Source organism: Eptatretus burgeri, chromosome 16 (assembly GCF_056783735.1).
Source record: "Eptatretus burgeri isolate ZD-2024b chromosome 16, Ebu_testis_v1, whole genome shotgun sequence".
Taxonomy (NCBI): Eukaryota; Metazoa; Chordata; class Myxini; order Myxiniformes; family Myxinidae; genus Eptatretus; species Eptatretus burgeri.
Genome location: NC_140976.1, coordinates 60,330,872 through 60,350,889, shown reverse-complemented (window position 1 = coordinate 60,350,889; position 20,018 = coordinate 60,330,872). Strand labels below are relative to the sequence as shown.

General features: G+C 43.6%; 1 protein-coding gene across 6 annotated transcripts in view; it reads right to left on the bottom strand.

The window, feature by feature from the left end:
* The window catches only part of LOC147011158 (paxillin-like), a 91,899-nt gene that overhangs the window by 12,975 nt on the left and 58,906 nt on the right, over nucleotides 1-20,018 (bottom strand). For all 6 annotated transcript variants that reach the window (XM_085860005.1, XM_085860006.1, XM_085860004.1 and 3 more), the window contains 5 exons: nucleotides 16,334-16,408; nucleotides 8,465-8,653; nucleotides 4,629-4,802; nucleotides 2,569-2,650; nucleotides 746-894 (listed from right to left, as the gene is read on the bottom strand). In XM_085860005.1, coding sequence (XP_085716131.1) covers nucleotides 746-894; nucleotides 2,569-2,650; nucleotides 4,629-4,802; nucleotides 8,465-8,653; nucleotides 16,334-16,408 — 669 coding nt within the window. The remainder of the gene's footprint in view (nucleotides 1-745; nucleotides 895-2,568; nucleotides 2,651-4,628; nucleotides 4,803-8,464; nucleotides 8,654-16,333; nucleotides 16,409-20,018) is intronic.

Below are 20,018 nucleotides of genomic sequence, written 5' to 3'. Positions count from 1 at the left end.
TTGACAGGTTTTGTTTTTAATCCTGCTCGGTGTCCATATCCATACACCCTCCTCACCAGGAAACCTGGTGGGGGAGACCGTTTATTCGCTGACAAGCCAACAGTTCCACGAATAATGATCCAATATCAAATTTTGAGTTAATTTTTTTTTCTCCTGTTTTGATCCCTGCAACCTCAAGTCCTCCACCACCTGGGCATGAACCCAGGGGTCAAATCCAAGAAATCGTTCCATATTTCATTCTTCCACAAATGTTGATTGCATATACAAACTTTCTTTTAAAATGTGCACATAACTGAATTTTTTGAGTATTTCACCTTTTGACCCCGCCCCAGAGTGATCATAACTACCACGTTTCGTGAATTTCTGCCCAACGTTTAAGAGGAGATAGCCTGATGAACAAACAGAGACAGACAGATAAGCCGGTGCCGATGACAATGTCCCCCTGTGTTTTTTTCAAAAATCGTGGGGATAATTAGGTACGGTATATAATTTTCTACCTTCTAATAACCATCGTTCGCCATATTAATTAACATAGTGTGCATGGTAGAAATTTGACAATATCTAATAATACCAGATGTTAAAGAAGAGTGGGTACATGCGATAGTGACAACGAAGTCATATTTTGCTTTTGTCATGTTCACTAAATACCTTGTATCATCCAGTGTATCCTGTTATACCCTGACACCTACAGTGTACCCTGTGGTGCATCTTGGACATCATCACATTAGCACCATGTAGAACTTACGCGGCACACGAAGCACCCAGGATGCCAAACGGTGTTCAAAGCAGACAAGTAATTTTCCATGATGGGCTGACTGCATCCACTGCACTTTGGAGCGAACATCTCAAAAAAATCCTTTTCGCAGAAAGGTTTGCCATCTTTCTCATGGAAACCTGTACGGAAGTAAAAACGATTGTGCCACACAATGAGAGGTAAGAAATAAGCAGAATGGCTGTATACATGATTTCTATTGAAAAGTCCAAGAATGTTACCATATTGTGTTATGATTATTGTTATATATATATATATATATATATATATATATATATATATATATATATATATATATATATATATATATATTACCTTCAGAAAGTATTCACATGTTTCGATTAATTTTTTTCACACTTTGTTGTGTTGCAGCCTGAATTTAAAAGGGAATTTAGAAGTCTCCCAGTCCCTGCCGCTAAAAAGCATCCCCATAGCATGATGCTGCCACCACCATATTTCACGGTAGAGATGGTGTTAGATGGGTGATGAGCTATGCTCAGTTTCAGCCAGATGTAGCCCTTTGCATTCAGGCCAAAAAGTTCAATTTTCATCTAATCAGACCACAGAACCTTTCGCCTCATGCTCTCGGAGTCTTTCATGTGCCTTTTTGCAAACTACAGGCATGATGTCATGTGCGTTTTTCTCAGGACCGGCTTCTGTCTGGCCAAATTGGACAAATGAACACTTTTGTTTTAGCAGTTGGAACTACTGCTGAAGTCAATAAAGAAGTATAAATTTTGAAATTCAGCTCAGATTAAGAGATTTTTGAGGTTATAGCATGTGCAGAAATGAAATAAAGCCACAAACGCTGGCGTCTCTGGGAATTTATAATCACTGCAATGTATCCAGCAATTTGTAGGAATGCTGATCAGGTATTCGATGAAATGAGTGAGGAAAGTGAAGAAAAAAACTTTATCGTTAAGTAATCGTTGTGGCCTATTGCAAGTCAAAGCATGGTTGAGCAGGCTAAAAAAAAGCAAATTAAGACCCCAGCAATGGACCCCAGCAATGTGATCAAGGAAAACGCCTTGATAGAGGATAATTAAATAAGGCCATTAATTGTCTTCAAAAGGGGTGTTTTAATCAACCCAAACACCCAATTTTCGCTCATGCACTACCTTGGAACTTCCTTAGTATGCATGCAAAGTTTGGAGCTGCTAGATTTCATGGTTTTGGAGTTATGGAGGAGATGGACTGACGGACGGATGGATGGACACACTGACATTTATTAGTATGGAGGCACATATATATATATATATATATATATATATATATATATATATATATATATATATATATATATATATATATATATATATATATATATATATATATATATATATAAGCCTGGTGTTGGTGGTGGCTTGGGATCCCAGGGTCCTGAGTTCAAGCCCCGTTGGCTGCTGAATTAACACCAGGGGGTTGACTCAGCCTGTCATCCTTCCGAGGTCGGTGAAATGAGTACCAGTGTACTGGTCCCGGTGTATGCCCCGGTAAGAATAGGTGTACCATATCCCTGTGTGTCGTAAAAGGCGACCAGGGTTGGCGTCAGGAAGGGCATCCGGCCATAAAACATTGCCTCAAGAAAAAGCCAAACCCCTGCACAGCAGGGAAAAATGGCTGTAAAAACGGTCATTATATATATATATATATATATATATATATATATATATATATATATATATATATAATGTATATACTGTATTTTGTCAGAACCAATGCTCTGAAATACGGAGTATGGTATATCACATCAGAACATAATAACAACATAATATAAATGTAAATAAACAGGTTACCTTCCTCTCCAAAAGCGCGGCCACATTGTGCACAAAAGAAATGCTCAGGATGCCATGTCCGGTTCAAAGCTGTTACCACTTTCTGCAACACAGGATTCCACAGCAAGTTGAACTTGCAGCAGGATGATGCAAGAGCAATTCATATTGAAACTAGAGGGGGAGCACTCGGGAGAGTGCAAAACCTCCGCCGCCAATACTGCTGGGTCACTCAAGTGAACCTTATATCTTATTCATTAAATATGATGTCAACAGTGCTGACAGAGTTATAGTTATTTTCTCAAACATTTTTTTTGGGGGGGGGAGTTGGAAATCACTTAAAACATGTAGAAATGCAAAAAAAAGAAATCGAAATTTTGTTGTAAAAAAAGTTGCAAAAACATTTTTTTCTCGAACTTTTTGTTTGGGGGGGGGGGTTGGAAATCACTTAAAACATGCAGAAATGCAAAAAAAAAATTTTTATCTAACAATTTTTTTGGGGGGGGGTTGGAAATCACTTAAAACATGCAGAAATGCAAAAAAAATTCTTTTTTCTCTAACAATTTTTGGGGGGGGCAACAATTTTTGGGGGGGGTTGGAAATCACTTAAAACATGTAGAAATGCAAAAAAAATTCCCCTTTTTGGGGGGGGTTGGAAATCACTTAAAACATGTAGAAACGCAAAAATTCCCCTTTTTTGGGGGGGGTTGAAATCACTTAAAGCATGTAGAAATGCAAAAAAAAAAAAAATTTTTCTCTAACAATTTTTTTTGGGGGGGGGGGGTTGGAAATCACTTAAAACATGAAGAAATGCAAAAAAATTAATTTCTCTATTTTTGGGGGGGGGGTTAATTTTTAGTGGGGGGGTTGGAAATCACTTAAAACGTAAAAATGCAAAAAAAATTCCCCCTTTTTTGTTGGGGGGGGGGTTGGAAATCACTTAAAACATGTAGAAATGCAAAAAAACAATTTTTTTCTCTAACAATTTTTGGGGGGGTAACAATTTTTTTGGGGGGTTGGAAATCACTTAAAAGATGTAGAAATGCAAAAAAATAAATTTCTCTATTTTTGGGGGGGGAGGGGGGGTTGGAAATCACTTAAAACATGTAGAAATGCAAAAAAAAAAAAAAATTCTCTAACAATTTTTTTTGGGGGGGGGGGGACCAAGTCCAAAATGTAATGGCATGATCCTTTGACCATACCTAACCCCCCCACCAAGTTTTGTCGAAATCCGTCGAGGAGTTTTTCCGTAATACTGTTCACAAACAAACAAACAAACAAACACACAAACAAACAAACACACAAGCAAACAGAAAAGGGTGAAAACAGTAACCTCCATCCATCTTCGAAGATGGCGGAGGTGAACTAGAAAAGAGCACTCGGTAGAGCGCATACCTTCGCCATGCAATGCCTGATCTACGAGAACATATCGGGCCCAATACATCCCTGAAATATCATGCTATACAGGACTATATCGTTTTTGTCCGTCTCTCAATGGTGAAGAGTCACATTACAAATTAAATAATTCTCGTATCCAGATCCAGATCTTCACGAAAATTGAACCAATTCTTCATCGTCACACACCTGTGTCTATCAAGTTTTGTCTGAATGCGTCCACAACTTTTTGAGACATCATGCTATATATCATCATTGGCCCTATCTCTCAATGGTGAAGAATCACTTTTAAAATTCTAGTAGTCGGATCCGGATATTCACAAAAATCTAATCAGTTTATCCTTGTCACACACCGAATCTGTCTACAAAATTTCATCTGGATCCATCCACAACTTTTTGAGATATCCTGTACACAGAGACAAACAGACAGAAAGGGGTGAAAACATAACCCCCCTCACTTTCGGTGGTGGAGGTAAAAAGCATGCACTGTAAAGTTTGTCCGTTTTTGCTTCCCCGATTTATGGCCCAACAGGCAAATTATAGAGCATCCCTCGAATTTTCCTGGCATTTAATATCAACTTGACCATAACAGATCTGCTCTGAAAGTTTAGCTTGAAATCAGCTCAACTTCCAGAGCCTACTTGGAACCAAAATAGCAAGCACAATCTCCTTCACTATACAATACATACATCAATGACCGGTCCATTGCAGTAGGCACAGCGTGGAGCAAATAGGTTGTGGTAGTCAGTCTGGCAGTATGGCTCTCCATCCTTCTCAAAGAAACTGCGGGAGCCAATTTCCTCCTGGCAGTGTGTGCAGACAAAATGCTCTGGGTGCCACGTTTTCCCCATGGCTGTAACCACCTGCAAAGGACATTGAACATCTTACATACAAATACTACAACATGTCGACAGGGCTGGTATCTTGACGATTACTTTACATTATGATGAATATTCATGTTTGTTGAAATCTGTGCACCAGTTAATGGCATGCAGTCCTCAGGTCCCTAACAACATCCATGGAAGAGTCTTTCATTGATTAGTGTTGTGCAGATTTATTGGGGGGGGGGGGCAGCATTGTATTGTATATGCATGGGGCCACCTGTTATGTGTGGGGCAGCATAACCCTGAGTAAACCCATCTCCCACTCCTTTTTATGCTTACAATTAGCACCCCTGACTCCAACCAAAACCCACTCCCCTCCCACCATTCTCGTTTGGCGGAACTAGTTTTCACCGTGCTGAACGATTACGCCGCACGAAGCCGTGTGAATAACTCTGCCCCACACGTGGCGATATTCGGGAAGATTCATACGGGAGCGGGAGAGACCAATAAATGCGAGTGAGAGCCAAAGGAAGCTGCACGTTGCACTAGTCTGCTTGCCCTTCAGCACCAGCCTATCAGGTCTCTCAATCAGCCTGAGCAAGTATCTGTGTACAGGAACGTCAAGAAGCCTGGTCCGTACGTCCTGCCGAGGCCGCAAGGCCACATCCAGTCATCACCATCCCATCTGTAGTCTCCCTCCATTTTCTCTATTAACTATTATTTTTCCACTAACTTTCCTTGACATTCGAGGTCGTTATGTTTTCTTCTCCATTCACTTTTAAAGCCCTTCCCTCTGTTGTAACCAAGCTTGCGACATAACTGGAGTTAGGCTTGGATTAATTTTAAAAATGAAGATGAATGTCAAGTGTGCATCATGTTCGAGCATTCGAACTGTCATATTTTGTTTATTGTTATTATTATTATTATTATTATTATTATTATTATTATCATTAACACTATTATTAGTGTGACCCCGAAGGGGAGACGAGACTGTTGCAATGTGTGTGTGTGTGTGTGTGTGTGTGTGTGTGTGTGTGTGTGTGTGTGTGTGTGTGTGTGTGTGTGTGTGTGTGTGTGTGTGTGTGTGTGTGTGTGTGTGTGTGTGCAAGTTGCTGTTATTGACTGCTATCTCCACACATGGGTGTGTTTCAGGAGATGGAACGGAGACCTACCAGGTCTCAAAGTATCCACCTCCATACCTGGGTTCCTCAACAGCTGCAGACATTAAACAAGTAGCACGGACATGAGGATCCCAATGCTACACACCTCCTCAGCCACAAGACTGGTTTCATCACTTGTTGGCAAATATTCAGCAACAGCCAAGATAGAAACGCGCACCACCGAGGCTCCCAAGCATGTATCACGTGTCATGTCAATAGCAGATAGCATACAAATAACAAGACCCAATCACGTCTCTCACCCGTAATCGGTGAAATGGTGTGAGTTTCTATCTCAGCTGTCACTGTGTGCTGCAGTGGTTATCTAGATGAAGGGTGTCGTGTGATCTGTGTTTCCTGTATAAACCAGCAAGGAAATGTAAAGGGACACCCGAGAAGGGAAATAAAATGAGGTCACCCAACACGTGGCACAAAGTTCACTCCATTCTCTACCTCTATCCAGCGTCAGCACGGCGTGAGGAGGTGACTTCACCTCTGGCGGCATCAGTTGTCTGGTGACATCATCTGGGCCCCAGGGAGGATCCACAGTGCTCCAATAACACAGAGTGCTATTGGCCAGACCTCCTAGCAACCAGTGTCGCTTTAGGCCATGGACCATCACTTGATGAAGCCGGCAGCAAGATGGCGCTGCCCGAGTGGCTGCACCGGTGTCATGTCACGTTCTTTTCGCTGAGACGTCATCAAGGCACTGCGTGTTTCTTTATTTATTTACTATTTGAGCTTCAGTGTGTCTTTAGAGGTCATAAATCTTTTTACAATTTGAGCTTTTGTCATCAAATTCTCAACAAATCTTGATTATGAGAATTATATGAAGAACATGAGTTAATAAAATATACCAATTTTTTTGTGAGAGTTGTTGGTTTCGTCAAGTTTAGTTTGAATCCAAAGCGGACATGGACAGGCTTTGCGTTTTGAGATGCTTTCTAGTTACCAACATCACCAAAGGTGGACAGAGGTTACGTTTTCACCCTGTCTGTCTGTCTGTCTGTCTGTCTGTCTGTCTGTCTGTCTCTTTGTGTGCAGGATGTCTCAAAAAGTTGTGGGTGGATTCGGATGAAATTTTTGTGGGCAGGTTTGGTGCGTGGCAAGGACGAATTGATTCAATTTTGGTGAATATCCGAATCCGGATCCTACTTTTTATGCGATTCTTCACCATCGAGTGACAGGGCTAAAAACTGTATGAAGCACAATATCTCAAAACGTTATGGACGGATTCAGACGAAATATGGTGAACAGGTTGGGTGTGGGATAAGGACAAATTGATTCGGTTTTGGTTTTTCGACAAAAACAAAACGTGGTTGATGAGTTGGGTAGATGACAAAAACAAGCCAATTCGATTTTGGTTCATGTCAGCAGATCTTGCCTATCGGTGGGATACGAAAGGTAAACTATTCAGCTTGGCTGAGGTATGTGCTCTACCGAGTGCTGTTCTCGTTACAATTGTTTTTGGACATCAGCAGTGACTTGTAAGCAACAAAGTAAGAAAGCAATCCACAGATGATGGCCAAGAATGCTGTCTCAGGGCGTTACTTTACTGGACAATCATAACTGCCACCACAGGGAAAATGTGACCACTATAACTCTGGTAGAGAGAGTTTGGGAAGTTCTCAATCATCCCCCATATGGTGTGGCGCTGCCGGTACCTGTGCGGGAGGACGAAAGTCCTAGTCTTCAGGTCCTTGGTGCTTCCAGTCTTGCTCTATGGACGCAAGACTTGGACTCTCACCAGGGATCTGAGACGGAGACTTAATTCCTTTGGTACCAGGTCTCTTTGGGGAAGCCTTGGCTATCGCTGGTCGGACGTTGTGTCCAACAAGCGGTTGCTGAGAGAGACTCGGATGAGATTTGTTACCTCCATGGTCCGTGAGCGTCAGCTGTGGCTGTATGGACATGTGGCTCGTTTTCCTGACGCTGATCCTGCTCACCAGGTTCTCTCAGCGAGGGAGTCTCATGAGTGGAGGAGGCCAGTGGGCCGACCACGTGCCTCGTCGTTGCAGAAGGTTGATCAGCATCTCAAGGAGATGGGGATGGGCTAGGCATCTGCCTGGGGGATGGCCAGACGGAGGCCCCTGGAGTACCGGCGGAAAGTGGATGCAGCGACGCGCTGCTCTGGCGCATGCTCCCATACCTGACCTGACCTGACCCCATATCGTCAAAACTTGGAATTTTCATCTCAATAGACTAGTCAAATAACTTCTGGGTAACTAAGTTTATGAGAAAATGTCAAGACACGTGTCCCGAAATGGCTGTGTACTCATTGCAAATACGTCCATGGGGATGGCATCAAAGCAATGCCACATAAGTGTGACAAGGGTATCCAAGTAGCAGAGGACTACCTTGGGAAATAGTTAAAGTTTCATCAACCCTCCTGCACTGTAATTTTTGATTTAATAGTGTTTACCGATCCTCGTATAAAATCCTCATCCTCATCAATCTTGACCGATTCTTATTTGTCGATTCCAAATTCCAGTGTTAAAAACAACCCACGATATCACACACCACTGAATGGAATGTTTACTTCACCTGACCAGCGATGGGCTTGCGACAGGCCGAGCAAGTGCCTTTGGCAACGATTGCTACTCCTTGTCGATTAAGGTCCGACTGTAGGCTGCCCAGCATGCTATCCAATTGACTGCTGCTCATTGGCGGAGCTTGTCTGGAGCCAGAGACATCCCCTGGTGGTGATGCGGGTTTCTGGGCCAAACCGGAAGGCTGCAGGAAGAAATGTCTTGGTAAGAATGACTTGGTCGATGAAAAGTTAGAAAGCTATGCAAATGAGTAATAACTTGGAACAATGTTGTGAAAGAGAGCGCAAGTGGTAAATTAAAGCTCAGCACACGTAAATATCAAACCAAGCAAGCTACCTGAAACATTTGAGTTCATAAAGTATTTCTTTCTCTCCAGGATTACATGACATCATATATATATATATATATATATATATATATATATATATATATATATATATATATATATATATATATATATATATATATATATATATATATATATATATATATATATATATATACATGGAGGAATTTCATTTTGCCCAATAATAACCTTTTAACATCCCACCACCCCCTTTTCAGGCTTTCATCTCACCAACCTCTGACTCTCCCACCTTCACCCTTTCCAGGCCTCCCACTCTGCTTGGTCAGCTGATGCTCATTTTATCCTTTAGCCGTAAGATCCTACTCGTATGCAGCATAAAGCCTTGCTTTGAGGTGCAAGAATGCATTGCAGTGCTTGGCCTTGCACCATCTCAAGCCTCACACCCCTCCTCTCCCCCCACCCCTACCCCCATCAACTCAGCCATCCCCCTACTCACTCCCCACTCTGCTTCCTCCCATCTCGCTCACACTCAGCTGCATCCATTTCCCCTCCATCCTGTCCTGCCCCCTCACCCAACACTCCCAAATCTCCTTGTACTCTGACCATGTCTATCTGGCACTTTAATATCCATGGCCATATATCCAATCACTATGTTCTCCCCAACCAGTTCATTTCATCATCACCTGACAATGTGAGCTTTTGCCTATTCTCCTCTGCAACAGCTTCTCGTTATTGTGTGCTTCATCGTCTCCCAAGCAATGATGACACCCTCTCTGAAACAGTCTCTGCAGACATAGACCCCCCCGAGCTAGCTCTTCACAATGCATAGTCCTCACTGGCAATATCCCTATCTCAAGTCAGCTTCTTGGGACTTAGCGTGCTCATGGTTTACCTGAATTACATAATGGCCTCTTTGGAAAACCCTCGATACCACTTTTGCAGGTGACTCTACTCTGCAGGAGAGTCTTTCACACAAATGACAGGCAGCCTGCACACAGATCCTTAACTGCTTATTTGGAGAGAATACAAAGATGTTCAATATCATTCAATTAAGTCCCAAAAACTTACTCTCTGTCTCTACCTGAAGACATATCACTCAGTTTACTTCTGCAGTAAAACTCTGGCATGGGTGCAGTTTTTGGAGCTACTTGGACAAACAATTTACCATAACCTTTCATGGACAGATCACATATCCAAGCTACCCTCCATGGCCCCCAGAGAGGCACCTTGCAATCCTCTGATGAGCTAAGAGTGGACAAAGTTCCCAACAGTTCCTCCCTCCCACAGGACATCCCTGACTCCTTAGTGTCCATTCCTGGCTATTGTCTACTCTGGTGTTATCGACTTGAACCTTGGCAGCGGAGTTGCGCTTTGCATCAAGAACTACATTTCTCACTCTCCGTGTACTGCTCTTACACCTCCAAACCCCAGGAGTACCTCTGGCTGTGACTTCCCCTCCGCTCCCACCTCATGTTTGTCTGTGTGTTGCACTCCAAACAGTGATGACTCCATCATCTCCCTCTTAGATGACATGGACCAACTTTTAACCCTCAGTATCAGACATGAGAACAGGACTGTCTCTCTGGACATATCTCGAGCATTTGATAGAGTCTGGTATCCTGCCTTGGTCTCCAAATGGTCTGCCTATGGAATCCAAGGCTAACTACACTCTTGAAGGACTGACGTCCTCCTCTCTCATAGCTAACGTGTGGCTCTGAACAGAATCCCTTCACCTCTCCCTGTCAAGGCTGGAGTATTCCAAGACAGTGTTCTAGGCCCCCATCCTATTCCTAATCTTCATCAATGATCTCTCTGCCTCTCTGGAAAATCCTCTTTATCTCTTTGCTGATGACTCCACTCTCTGCCGTGACATCTCTCATCCTTCTGACAGACAGGCAGCAGCCTCTTCCCTCTCCTCAGACCGTTATAGAATCACAAGCTGGAAAAACACTTGGAATATGTCTTTTAATCCTGAGAAATCCCACACTCACTCCTTCTCTCTGTAAGGAGTGCACCGCAATCTAATTTCTCAACAACCCTCTCAAACAGGTTGAGTCACTCAAAATCTTGAGTCTCACTGTCGGCCATGATCTTTCTTGGGTCAGCCACATTTCAAAGTTGGCCTCCAAAGCCAGCCACTGACTGGACATCCTCCGTCGTACAAAGTCCTTCCTTGGCACACCTGAACTCCTATCCACCGACAAGGCCTTCGTCTGCAGCTTGATGGAGTACTGCTCTCCCCTCTGGGCTGGTTCCCCTGCCTCACACCTTGCTCCGCTTGACACCGTGGAAACCAAGGCTTTCAAGATCATTGGAATCTCTCGCTATGAAGCTCAGTCTATGGGCCTATCACTTCACCATCGCCCACAGGTCGGTGGTCTCTTTGTCTTCTTCCGCTTCCTTTCTGGTCTTGCACTCTCTGCCCTTTCCGTGCTTTGTCCACCACCCCAACAGGTTTCTGCAGGGCTCACACAGTCCAACAGAAATCCCCTCCTCGTGAAACTATCTAAATCCAGAAGCACTGCTCACCTCCACTCATTTGTTTCTCTTTTGTCCCGCCCATGGAACCAACTTCCATAATCTCTTCAATTTCATTCTTCCCTTCAGGTCTTCAAGACAACTGTTCACCACCATCTCAAATCATCGCCATCCAAAAGCATCATTCTTTTCCACACCCATTAAAAACCACCCGCTACCCCTCCCAAAATTTTGCTTCTGTATCCATCTTATCCACCCCTTGCGCTCTCCCTTACCCGTCATCGTTACCTGCATCCCTTGTTTGTTCATCTCCATCTGTTTTCTCCCTCCGCCCTGCTGTTGGCATTTCCCCCTTCCCCTGTTATTCCTTTTGTTATGTTGCATCCTGATCCGTTCTGTGTTCCAGCTCTTCCACGAGTGTTGACAATGTGTACAAAAAAAAAAGAAGCCTTCATCTACAACGTTTGTCTTTCCACGGAGCATGAATGTCCTCTGTGGGCCGGTGCTGCCAGATTTCACCTTGCATCTGTGGAAGTGGTGGAAGGAATCCGAGGCCCTGAGGCTAATTGAAGTGACACAACAGGAGGAAAGGCTTTCTCCTCTCCCAACGCAAACAGGTTGGTGACTTCACATATTGTTTTATTGCCTCACTTCTCGTCTCATCCCACAAGCCACCTCAACGATTTGTCCCTCACGAGCCAGACAAGACCTCACTTGCTCAGGTCATAACCCTTACCTCCATCCCCTCCCCAAATCAAAGCTACAGTGTAACTACCATACTTGCCTCCACCCTTTTGTCCTGCCTTTCTCTTGACTCTGGAGTCACCTTCCTGAGTCTGGCCCATGATGTTATTCCCTCCATTCCTCAAACATACTGGATTTGTCAGTTTTTGCTGTCGAGAACATGTTCGTTGTGTACTTATCCCACTCGGTTCCCTCGTCCTGTCTGTACGTCCCAACTCGTTAACACTGCCTGTGTGTTTGTTCCTTCCATATTTCTCAATCCTACCTTGCGCACAATCTCCCTCTGCGTGATCGCTAAATTCGCGTCACCACTCGGTCACGTTGAGCCCTTCCTCGAGCTTCGAGCTCCATGAAAATAAATATATTACAAGGAGGATGTGCTGAAAATCCAGACTCCATAGATGGGCCGACTAAAAAAAATTTTTGATAAGTTATCATCATCAGTTACCCCCCCCCCCAAAAAAAAAAACGCCCCACTGAATATACAGCACCGGCTCGTTCTTCAGGTGGAACTGCCATCTAATGGTTTTGAGACCTGGCATCGGCCAAGAACTTTAAGACAGATGTAAAAACGAGTGCAGCAAGCAAAAGCGTGGGATAAAGCTTCACACCAGCAGTACCGGCCAAAGCCAGGACAGCGGACAGCACATAATTCAATCCACACGGTGTAGACTTTTGAGTTTGTCAGGCTTGAATGGACCTGACAATCGAATTGTGCTTGCAATTTGTCATCGTTTAGATGTTTGAGGTCGCGCTATGATCCGAAAGCAGCGATCATTCTGAATTTCACAACAATTGTTTAATCCTCTTATACATCTTTCTGTGTTGCAGGTGCTGTTTACTCAACTAAAATAGGTATTTTTTAAAAAACTTTTGCACACCAGGTACTGTAAAAATGGCTCCTCTACTAAAGGGATTCAGCAGGTTATGGGATGGACTACTTCACCTGCTCTCCGTTTGTGTGCAGCCTTTTTTGGCTGCTGGTTGCATCATTGGTTTGAGGTTAGAGGTGCAGCTATGCCGCTGATGTAGTGCCCCTATTACCAGTACACTTGCGCTCATTTCACCAACCTCAGAAGGATGACAGGCTGAGTCAACCCCTTGGTGTTAATTCAGCAGGCAACGGGGCTCAAACTCAGGACCCTAGGATCCCAAGCCACCACCCTAACCGCGAAGCCAACGCCAGGCTTACTTTTACCTCCTCTGAACGACTAGCATCAGATAAACTCCCACATCGTCATCTCCTTGATTCTACCCTGTCTCCTTGTTTACTCTTGCGTACGGAAAACCGCTTCCCACATGTTTAGCAAATAAGATCATCCGACTTCAAACGCGTTCAAAAGATATTTTGTAATAACTGTCGCAATACCATTTCAGGGTCTTATCTGATCTACTTTCACACCTTTTTAACCTTCTGCACAACGTGAGGCAAACACCACATGCACACCTGGTTATGTTCACGATGCTCGTCTCAAGCTCACAAATACAAGGCAATCACCGACTTGGCAAGGTTAATCCTTTAAAGAGAAACATTTTCTCTCGCATCAGCACCATTTTGGATGTGGTTGTATGTAATTCAGCAAAAACATCAATCGTATTCCAAATTGACTGATAAAACAATTGTGAAGTCAGAGATTTGTGAAGATGAACTCTTCACAACGGACGGTGTGGGATATTTAACGTCCATCAACAAATGCTGGCAGACAGGAAATCCCGTTTAACGTCCATCCGAGGGACGGCACATCACCCAGCCTGTGAAACACCAGGATGACAGTTTACAGCTGGGTCAGGATTCGAACCCAGGATTGACAGCTCAGAGGCGAGTACGCGTACCTCTCAGCCATCCTGTCGGCCCATGGTTGATATATAATATGATAAAAGTGGCCAATGAATGATTAATGGACAGCTACTCGAGCACATCTCCATTTGAAAGGAAAGCATGATATGATCATTAGTTGATTGTCCTGAAAAATGTGTGCCCCGTAAATACAAGTTGTATGCTAAGTTTCAGTAGAGTGCTCAAACATTACTTCTACCAACAATGGGGGTGTTTTCGGGCTTTAACACCTGTAGTTTGAACCAAAATCTGAGCTCAGTGCTTGTTCCGGGGTATTACATGACCCCGGCCCACCTTCCAAACGAGGAGCTAGTCCCGAGCCAAGGTGTGACTCCCTTGTGACTATTACTATTTTTACACATGAGATGTATTCCCTGTTCCATATAGGCGAACAGTTTCATCCACATCATGGGCAATGTGTACTTTACGCTGCAAATGAAACAACTTTCCCAAAAGTAACTTTCTAGCACCAAAGCCCTCTGGACTGTAAGGAACCGTCAGTGCTGAGCTTTCCCACTAAAGGCCTCAGGGTTAACAGACGCCGAGTTATCACATTATGGACGAGGCGGAACGTAAAATGGACTGGAATTGTATGCAGAATTCCCATTGTGGAAGAACCCAACTTCTTGGTTTTGTGGACGCTCAGCTTGGAACGTCGTTTCACGCTTACGCAAACCCAGCGACCGTAGCGCTCAAGGTGAGTTTTCAGCTTGATAAATGGGATTTCCTTTCCTTTGAGTAGGTTATGATACCTGTCATCACTCATCAGCAATGCAGGTCTCCAAGGTGCACAGCTACACCAATGCTAAGTATCGGTTTGATTGCCTAACTCTCCGAAGCTTTTGCGACATCCTTGTTACGAGGATGCCGTGCGACAAATTTGGCATGACCGATTTGCCAAAGGTAATGTGCAAAGTCGGCTCTCAGGACCCCATCAATTATTAGTTCACCTGGAAGAATCTGTCGATCACCAGCGATCGTTATCACAGCTGTCTTTATCGCCGTGTCAATTTTCTCCACTGACCTTTGGATGTGCGAACTCTTTCTCTGAGTATGTTTCTTCTTCTTCTTCTTCTTCTTCTTCTTCTTCTTCTTCTTCTTCTTCTTCTTCTTCTTCGTCTTCTTCTTCTTCCAATAAAGTGCAAAGAACTCCAAGGAGTATTATCACACTGAGGGTTTGAATGAATGCAAGCAGGACAGAAAAATCTGTCCTCTTGCTGGACGATATGCACACCTTAGTCCCATCTGATTTACACCAGCTTTAAGCTTCTCCTCGCTGGTGGCGTCAACCACAGGCTTCGGAAGAGACCACCAGAGACGGATGGTGTTTGGTAAGGATGATCTCCTGAAAGTGTTGGTCCTTGCTGGGAGGATGACGAAGCGTTGATTGTTGCCTCTTGTTGCTTTGTGGGACATACTGACTGGGCAATCTAAACAGATGCACACGAGGTTGTGATGGATGCAGTCCAGCATTGTAACTTTCAAGATTGCACGACGATCTTCGAGAGTCTCACACCGTTATTGTTTGACCATGGCAGACACATTCCCATGCGACTGCTTGTAGATGTTGGTCACAAATCTGGATGTTTGCCTTTGCACCAACTCCATGCGTTGTCGATGTTCCGATGTGTACGCGGATCCCAAGCACAGCCGTCATACTCCACCAATGGGTGTTACAAATGCTTTGTAGCACAGATCCTTAATGTGACGTGGGCAGCTTCTTCGATTATGTTGGAGAAAGCTCAAGGTGTGTATTAGTCAGGTGTATTTGGTCCAAATGTTAAAGTTCCAACATTTAGGGGGGGAGGGGGGAGCGGATGCAACGCTTCTGAAAAAATGGCAACTCTGGCCCATTACCTGAGAGGTACCTGGGATTCATACCAGAAAAAAATACCTATTTTGATGCATTATAAATAAAGAAAATGTGCAAATGTATATTTTATGTTCAAATATTTCCTCCAAATTAATAAATGCAACACGAGCTTAAAATAAAAGGTAAAAAAAAAGTAACAAAATGGAATTACAAAGACATAGATGAAAAAAAATTAAAAACCAAGAATCTCATGTTTCAAGATACTTGCACGAAAATGAAGACTAAGAAGAATAAGAAGGTAGTGAAAGCAGAAATATTAAGCCTTTTCTTTTGCACACTACGGGCCTGTGCTCTGAGCTCTGATGGCGAGGGTTTACCCGACGAGTGCAGCCCAACTGGGTTTACAAACATAGCACGATATAGATTTATGCACACGACTCGATGAATTGGGTTTATCAGCCAAAATGTTTTCACCAATCAGTGATGGTAAACGTTAGAGATAGACGGCCTTAACGAAGCCACCAGTGCAATGCAAGGACCATCAGATTAGGTTAGTTAGCCCGATCGACAAAATAATCCACTTGGCTGCTCATAATAATTGCACAGATACCATACGAGACCCACACAAGCTAAGTTGATAGAATGACAACAAAACGTCAAGAATCCTCCACTAGCCTTGGCTTGCCTTTTGAACGGTCGAATACTGTGCAAGGGGTGACGGCTCGTGAGTCACTGTGACTTCCTGGGCTGGAGGCCTGACCTGCAAGACATTCAAATGTCGAATTATAACGCAAAAAGAAGGAAGCTAACAACAAACAATCGATGCAGCAATGCAAGATAACCTTGCAATAAGCAACAGAACAACTTGACGATACATTTGTTTTCCCAACCAAGCGTTGTTGTTACATCATGCAAGGCACAGGAGGGTTCGTGCGCATGTTCACGCATGAAAATCCATTCAGAAGGAAATGTAAGTGTCAAAATTCATTCCCCTGCCAGGTGTAGCAAATACAGGGATCATTAGGTGGGCGGAATTGACATGAGGTGTGGGAATATGACAGGGGGGGTAAGTACGATAGAAGTGACCATAAAAGATTCTTTAATTAAATAATTCCAAATAACCACTTAGTAACATAACAAAACCTTTCACTGGGAGGATCAGAGGAAACTGCCACAAAAACCTGAAAACATCTATTCAAACTGTGGCTTCGTGTTGACTGCAAGGACTGATTCTCGTTCCCATCTGAACCCAAGGCTCCTCATGCTGGGATCCGAGATAAAATCCCATAAGTTGTGTTTATTTGTTGTTTGTATACCATTGGCCGAGTTTAACCAAAGGTATACTGGCATTGTTCCGAATGTGATTTATGCACAATCTTCTCCATGAGCTGTAAATCACTGTTAAGATAAAATAACCAGACTCGGTGGCATAATGTTTGGAGTATCCGCTCTGAGTTTGCGAAGTCAGTGGTTCGAACCCCATCCGAGTCACACCAAGGACTAAAATCGGTTTGTGCTGCTTCCTATCTTGATTCTCAGTGTTTAGAGGATAGTGTGTGGAAAGAGAATCCCATAGGTTTTGGCAGCCGTGGGAAGGAGGAAATTCCTCTTTCATTTCCCTGCTGAGCTCGGAGGGAAAAGTGATGTCATAATGATGATGTTGCTGGTACCCAGAGTGCTCTGGGAGGTGGTCACTTCTGCCAATCTCAGTGGGTGTGTTTGTGTGAAAGTATCATGTATCTGTCTGTATGTGTGTGTGATTTGTGATGCAGATCCTCCACGAGCCTTAGAGACTGTAAAAAAAAAGAAAGAATGGCTGTGGATTTAGCAGAATCGATTAAAAACAAAAAAACAGGGAAAGAAGGAAAGACATTTTCTGTCTCCACACAGATGATGTATTTGCAAAGCGAAAAAAGAACACATTTCCATAAAAGCCTAATTATTTTGTTTTCTGCTGTGCAATTAATTTACTGTCTCTGGCCCAACGCACAAGCAATTTGTAAAAGTTTGCTTATCAATTAAATTAGGCAAATTTTATATTGACTCTCACTGAGGTTTAGTATGTCTACGTTATTTTTTTTTAACTGGATGGGCCAATAATAATAATAATAATAATAATAATAATAATAATAATAATAATAATAATAATCATGGAGGTTTTTACTCCTGACAAGTTGTTGGGGTGTTCACAAGTCGAGAAACGTTTCGACTTCCAAGGTGACAACCAATCACAGATTTTAACTACCGGGGTAGCATCGACAATTTGCACAAAGTTTGTTGAGTAAGTATCACAAATGTTTTAGAGGCAAAATGCCATCTGTACGGATATCTTGATGAGCAAGAAAAACATTTCTGAAAACAAAAAAGTTTGTCATTCACAAACGTGCACAGCCACAGCCGTGAACAGCATTGTACTGACAAAGTCATTTTGAAGCAGCTGCGGTCTCTCAATGACGAATACATGATGTGACTCACACGTTGTGCAACCCTCCCCCCCAAAAAAGGCTTTAAAAAAAATTCTTAACTCAGCATTTTAGAGAAATTGTGAAAAATAAATTTAAAAACTACAAATTGCCTTTCTTTCATAATACATGGTGACTCCCTTTTCCATCGAGAGATAAAATGTGTATCAATCGGTCAAAGTGAGTCTCATCCAGAAAACAACGATGAGGTCAAATGCTCGCAACACCAGGAATCAAAAACGCCCTCGGACGATGAACGGCCGACGAGGTGCCCGTGAAGCGCTTTCAGCCGTGTCAGCAAACATGCACAGAAATGAAGAGCGACGAGTAATTGGAAAAAGAAACCGAGCTTGTCATTAAAAGTGATGAATGGGAGGGTTTTTACATAGTATAACAGATAAAATAAAACAGTCAGTCTATTAAACATAACTCGATTGCAATAGTGTCCGTCGGCTCATACGGCTTGGGCAAAGGAAGACAGACGATGAAAAGGATTTACCAAGCCAGTACAGGCTCATAGTGAATACACCACAAGAGTACTCTTATTACAAAGCTCAAGATGGAGATTCATCACCCAGCAAGTGAGCCAACCGTAAAAAGCCTCCTCTCAGTAAGAGATACCGAGGGATTTAAAAGAGTACAAAACAAATGAATAAGAAAGCCATCATCATGAAAAGATGACGTAAAGTCATTTAAGTTGCACGGCTTCACCACTGCTTGACTCGCTGTGTATTGGGTTTCTGCAGCATTAATCAAGTGAAAAACAGAAGAGGCGTAACCCATGCCAACTGACGACGCATCAACCCTTGCCACAGTGAGCAAGGAAAGTGCTGATAAATCCTGAAAGCAAACATGGCCTATCTGGCCATGTTCCCTCTTTACGAACCAACATTACACAACAACAACTGCACTCAACATACTTCAGGCTCAGCAAGAGAAGATCCTGAAACTCTTGTAAGTACAGTCAAAGCTCGTTACTATGCCACCCGTCGGGACCGAGCAAAAGTGGCATAGTAGCGAGAGTGGCATAGTAACGAGATTTTGTAAAAACGGCCTTATTTTCTCAAGTTACCCATCTGTAGTTAATCTTTAGACAAAATTTATTCCAGCAAGTAAAAGGCACGACTGTTGTATAAGCTAAGCGAACGGAGAACATACACACAGTAACAGAGTTCACACACTAACATATGGCATGGCGAGAAATTCACGACACGCAAAGCTTTCAAGAATCATCGGCTGGCGCATCTTCTTTCGGCGGATCTCGTGCATCTCTTTGTCTAGCCGATCGCATACTTGCATCACACCGGGCTTCCCGCTTCTCTGCTGCATAAACTTCCGGACGGTGCTACAAGCGCGCTGGGCTTCCTCGAACGGAACGATTTCCTCCTCGACAGTTACCTCGTCATCTTCGCTTTCCACCGGCTCCTCACTGCACAGAATCTCCTCCGCAATCTCCTCCAGTGTGAAATACCCGCCAGTCGCGAGGCGCTCGTCGTCTTCGAGAAAGTCAGACAGCTCGATCTCCTCGTTCTCGTGCATCTTTTCCTCAGCAGGCAGAGCTTCCCAGATGTCGGGCAGCTCCGCATCCTGTGGCTCAGTTTGGATCTCCTCTTCGATGAACTTGGCCTTCGCGAAACAGTTCCTGATCGTCGACTTGCCGACCTGCTCCCAAGCACGCCGGGCGACGTGTAGAGCGTCGAGCAATGTGAACTTGAACTCCTTTCCCTCGTCTATGGCCTCAAGCCAGCGGCATAGCAGGAGCTTCTTGTAGTGGCGCTTGAGGTTCTCTATGATTCCCTGATCCATTGGTTGTGAATTGGCTGTCGGGTTGGGTGGGAAGAAGACCAGTTGGATGTTGTTCAGCTCGAGCTCGGGAGGGTGGCCAGAGAAGTTATCGAGACAGACCAG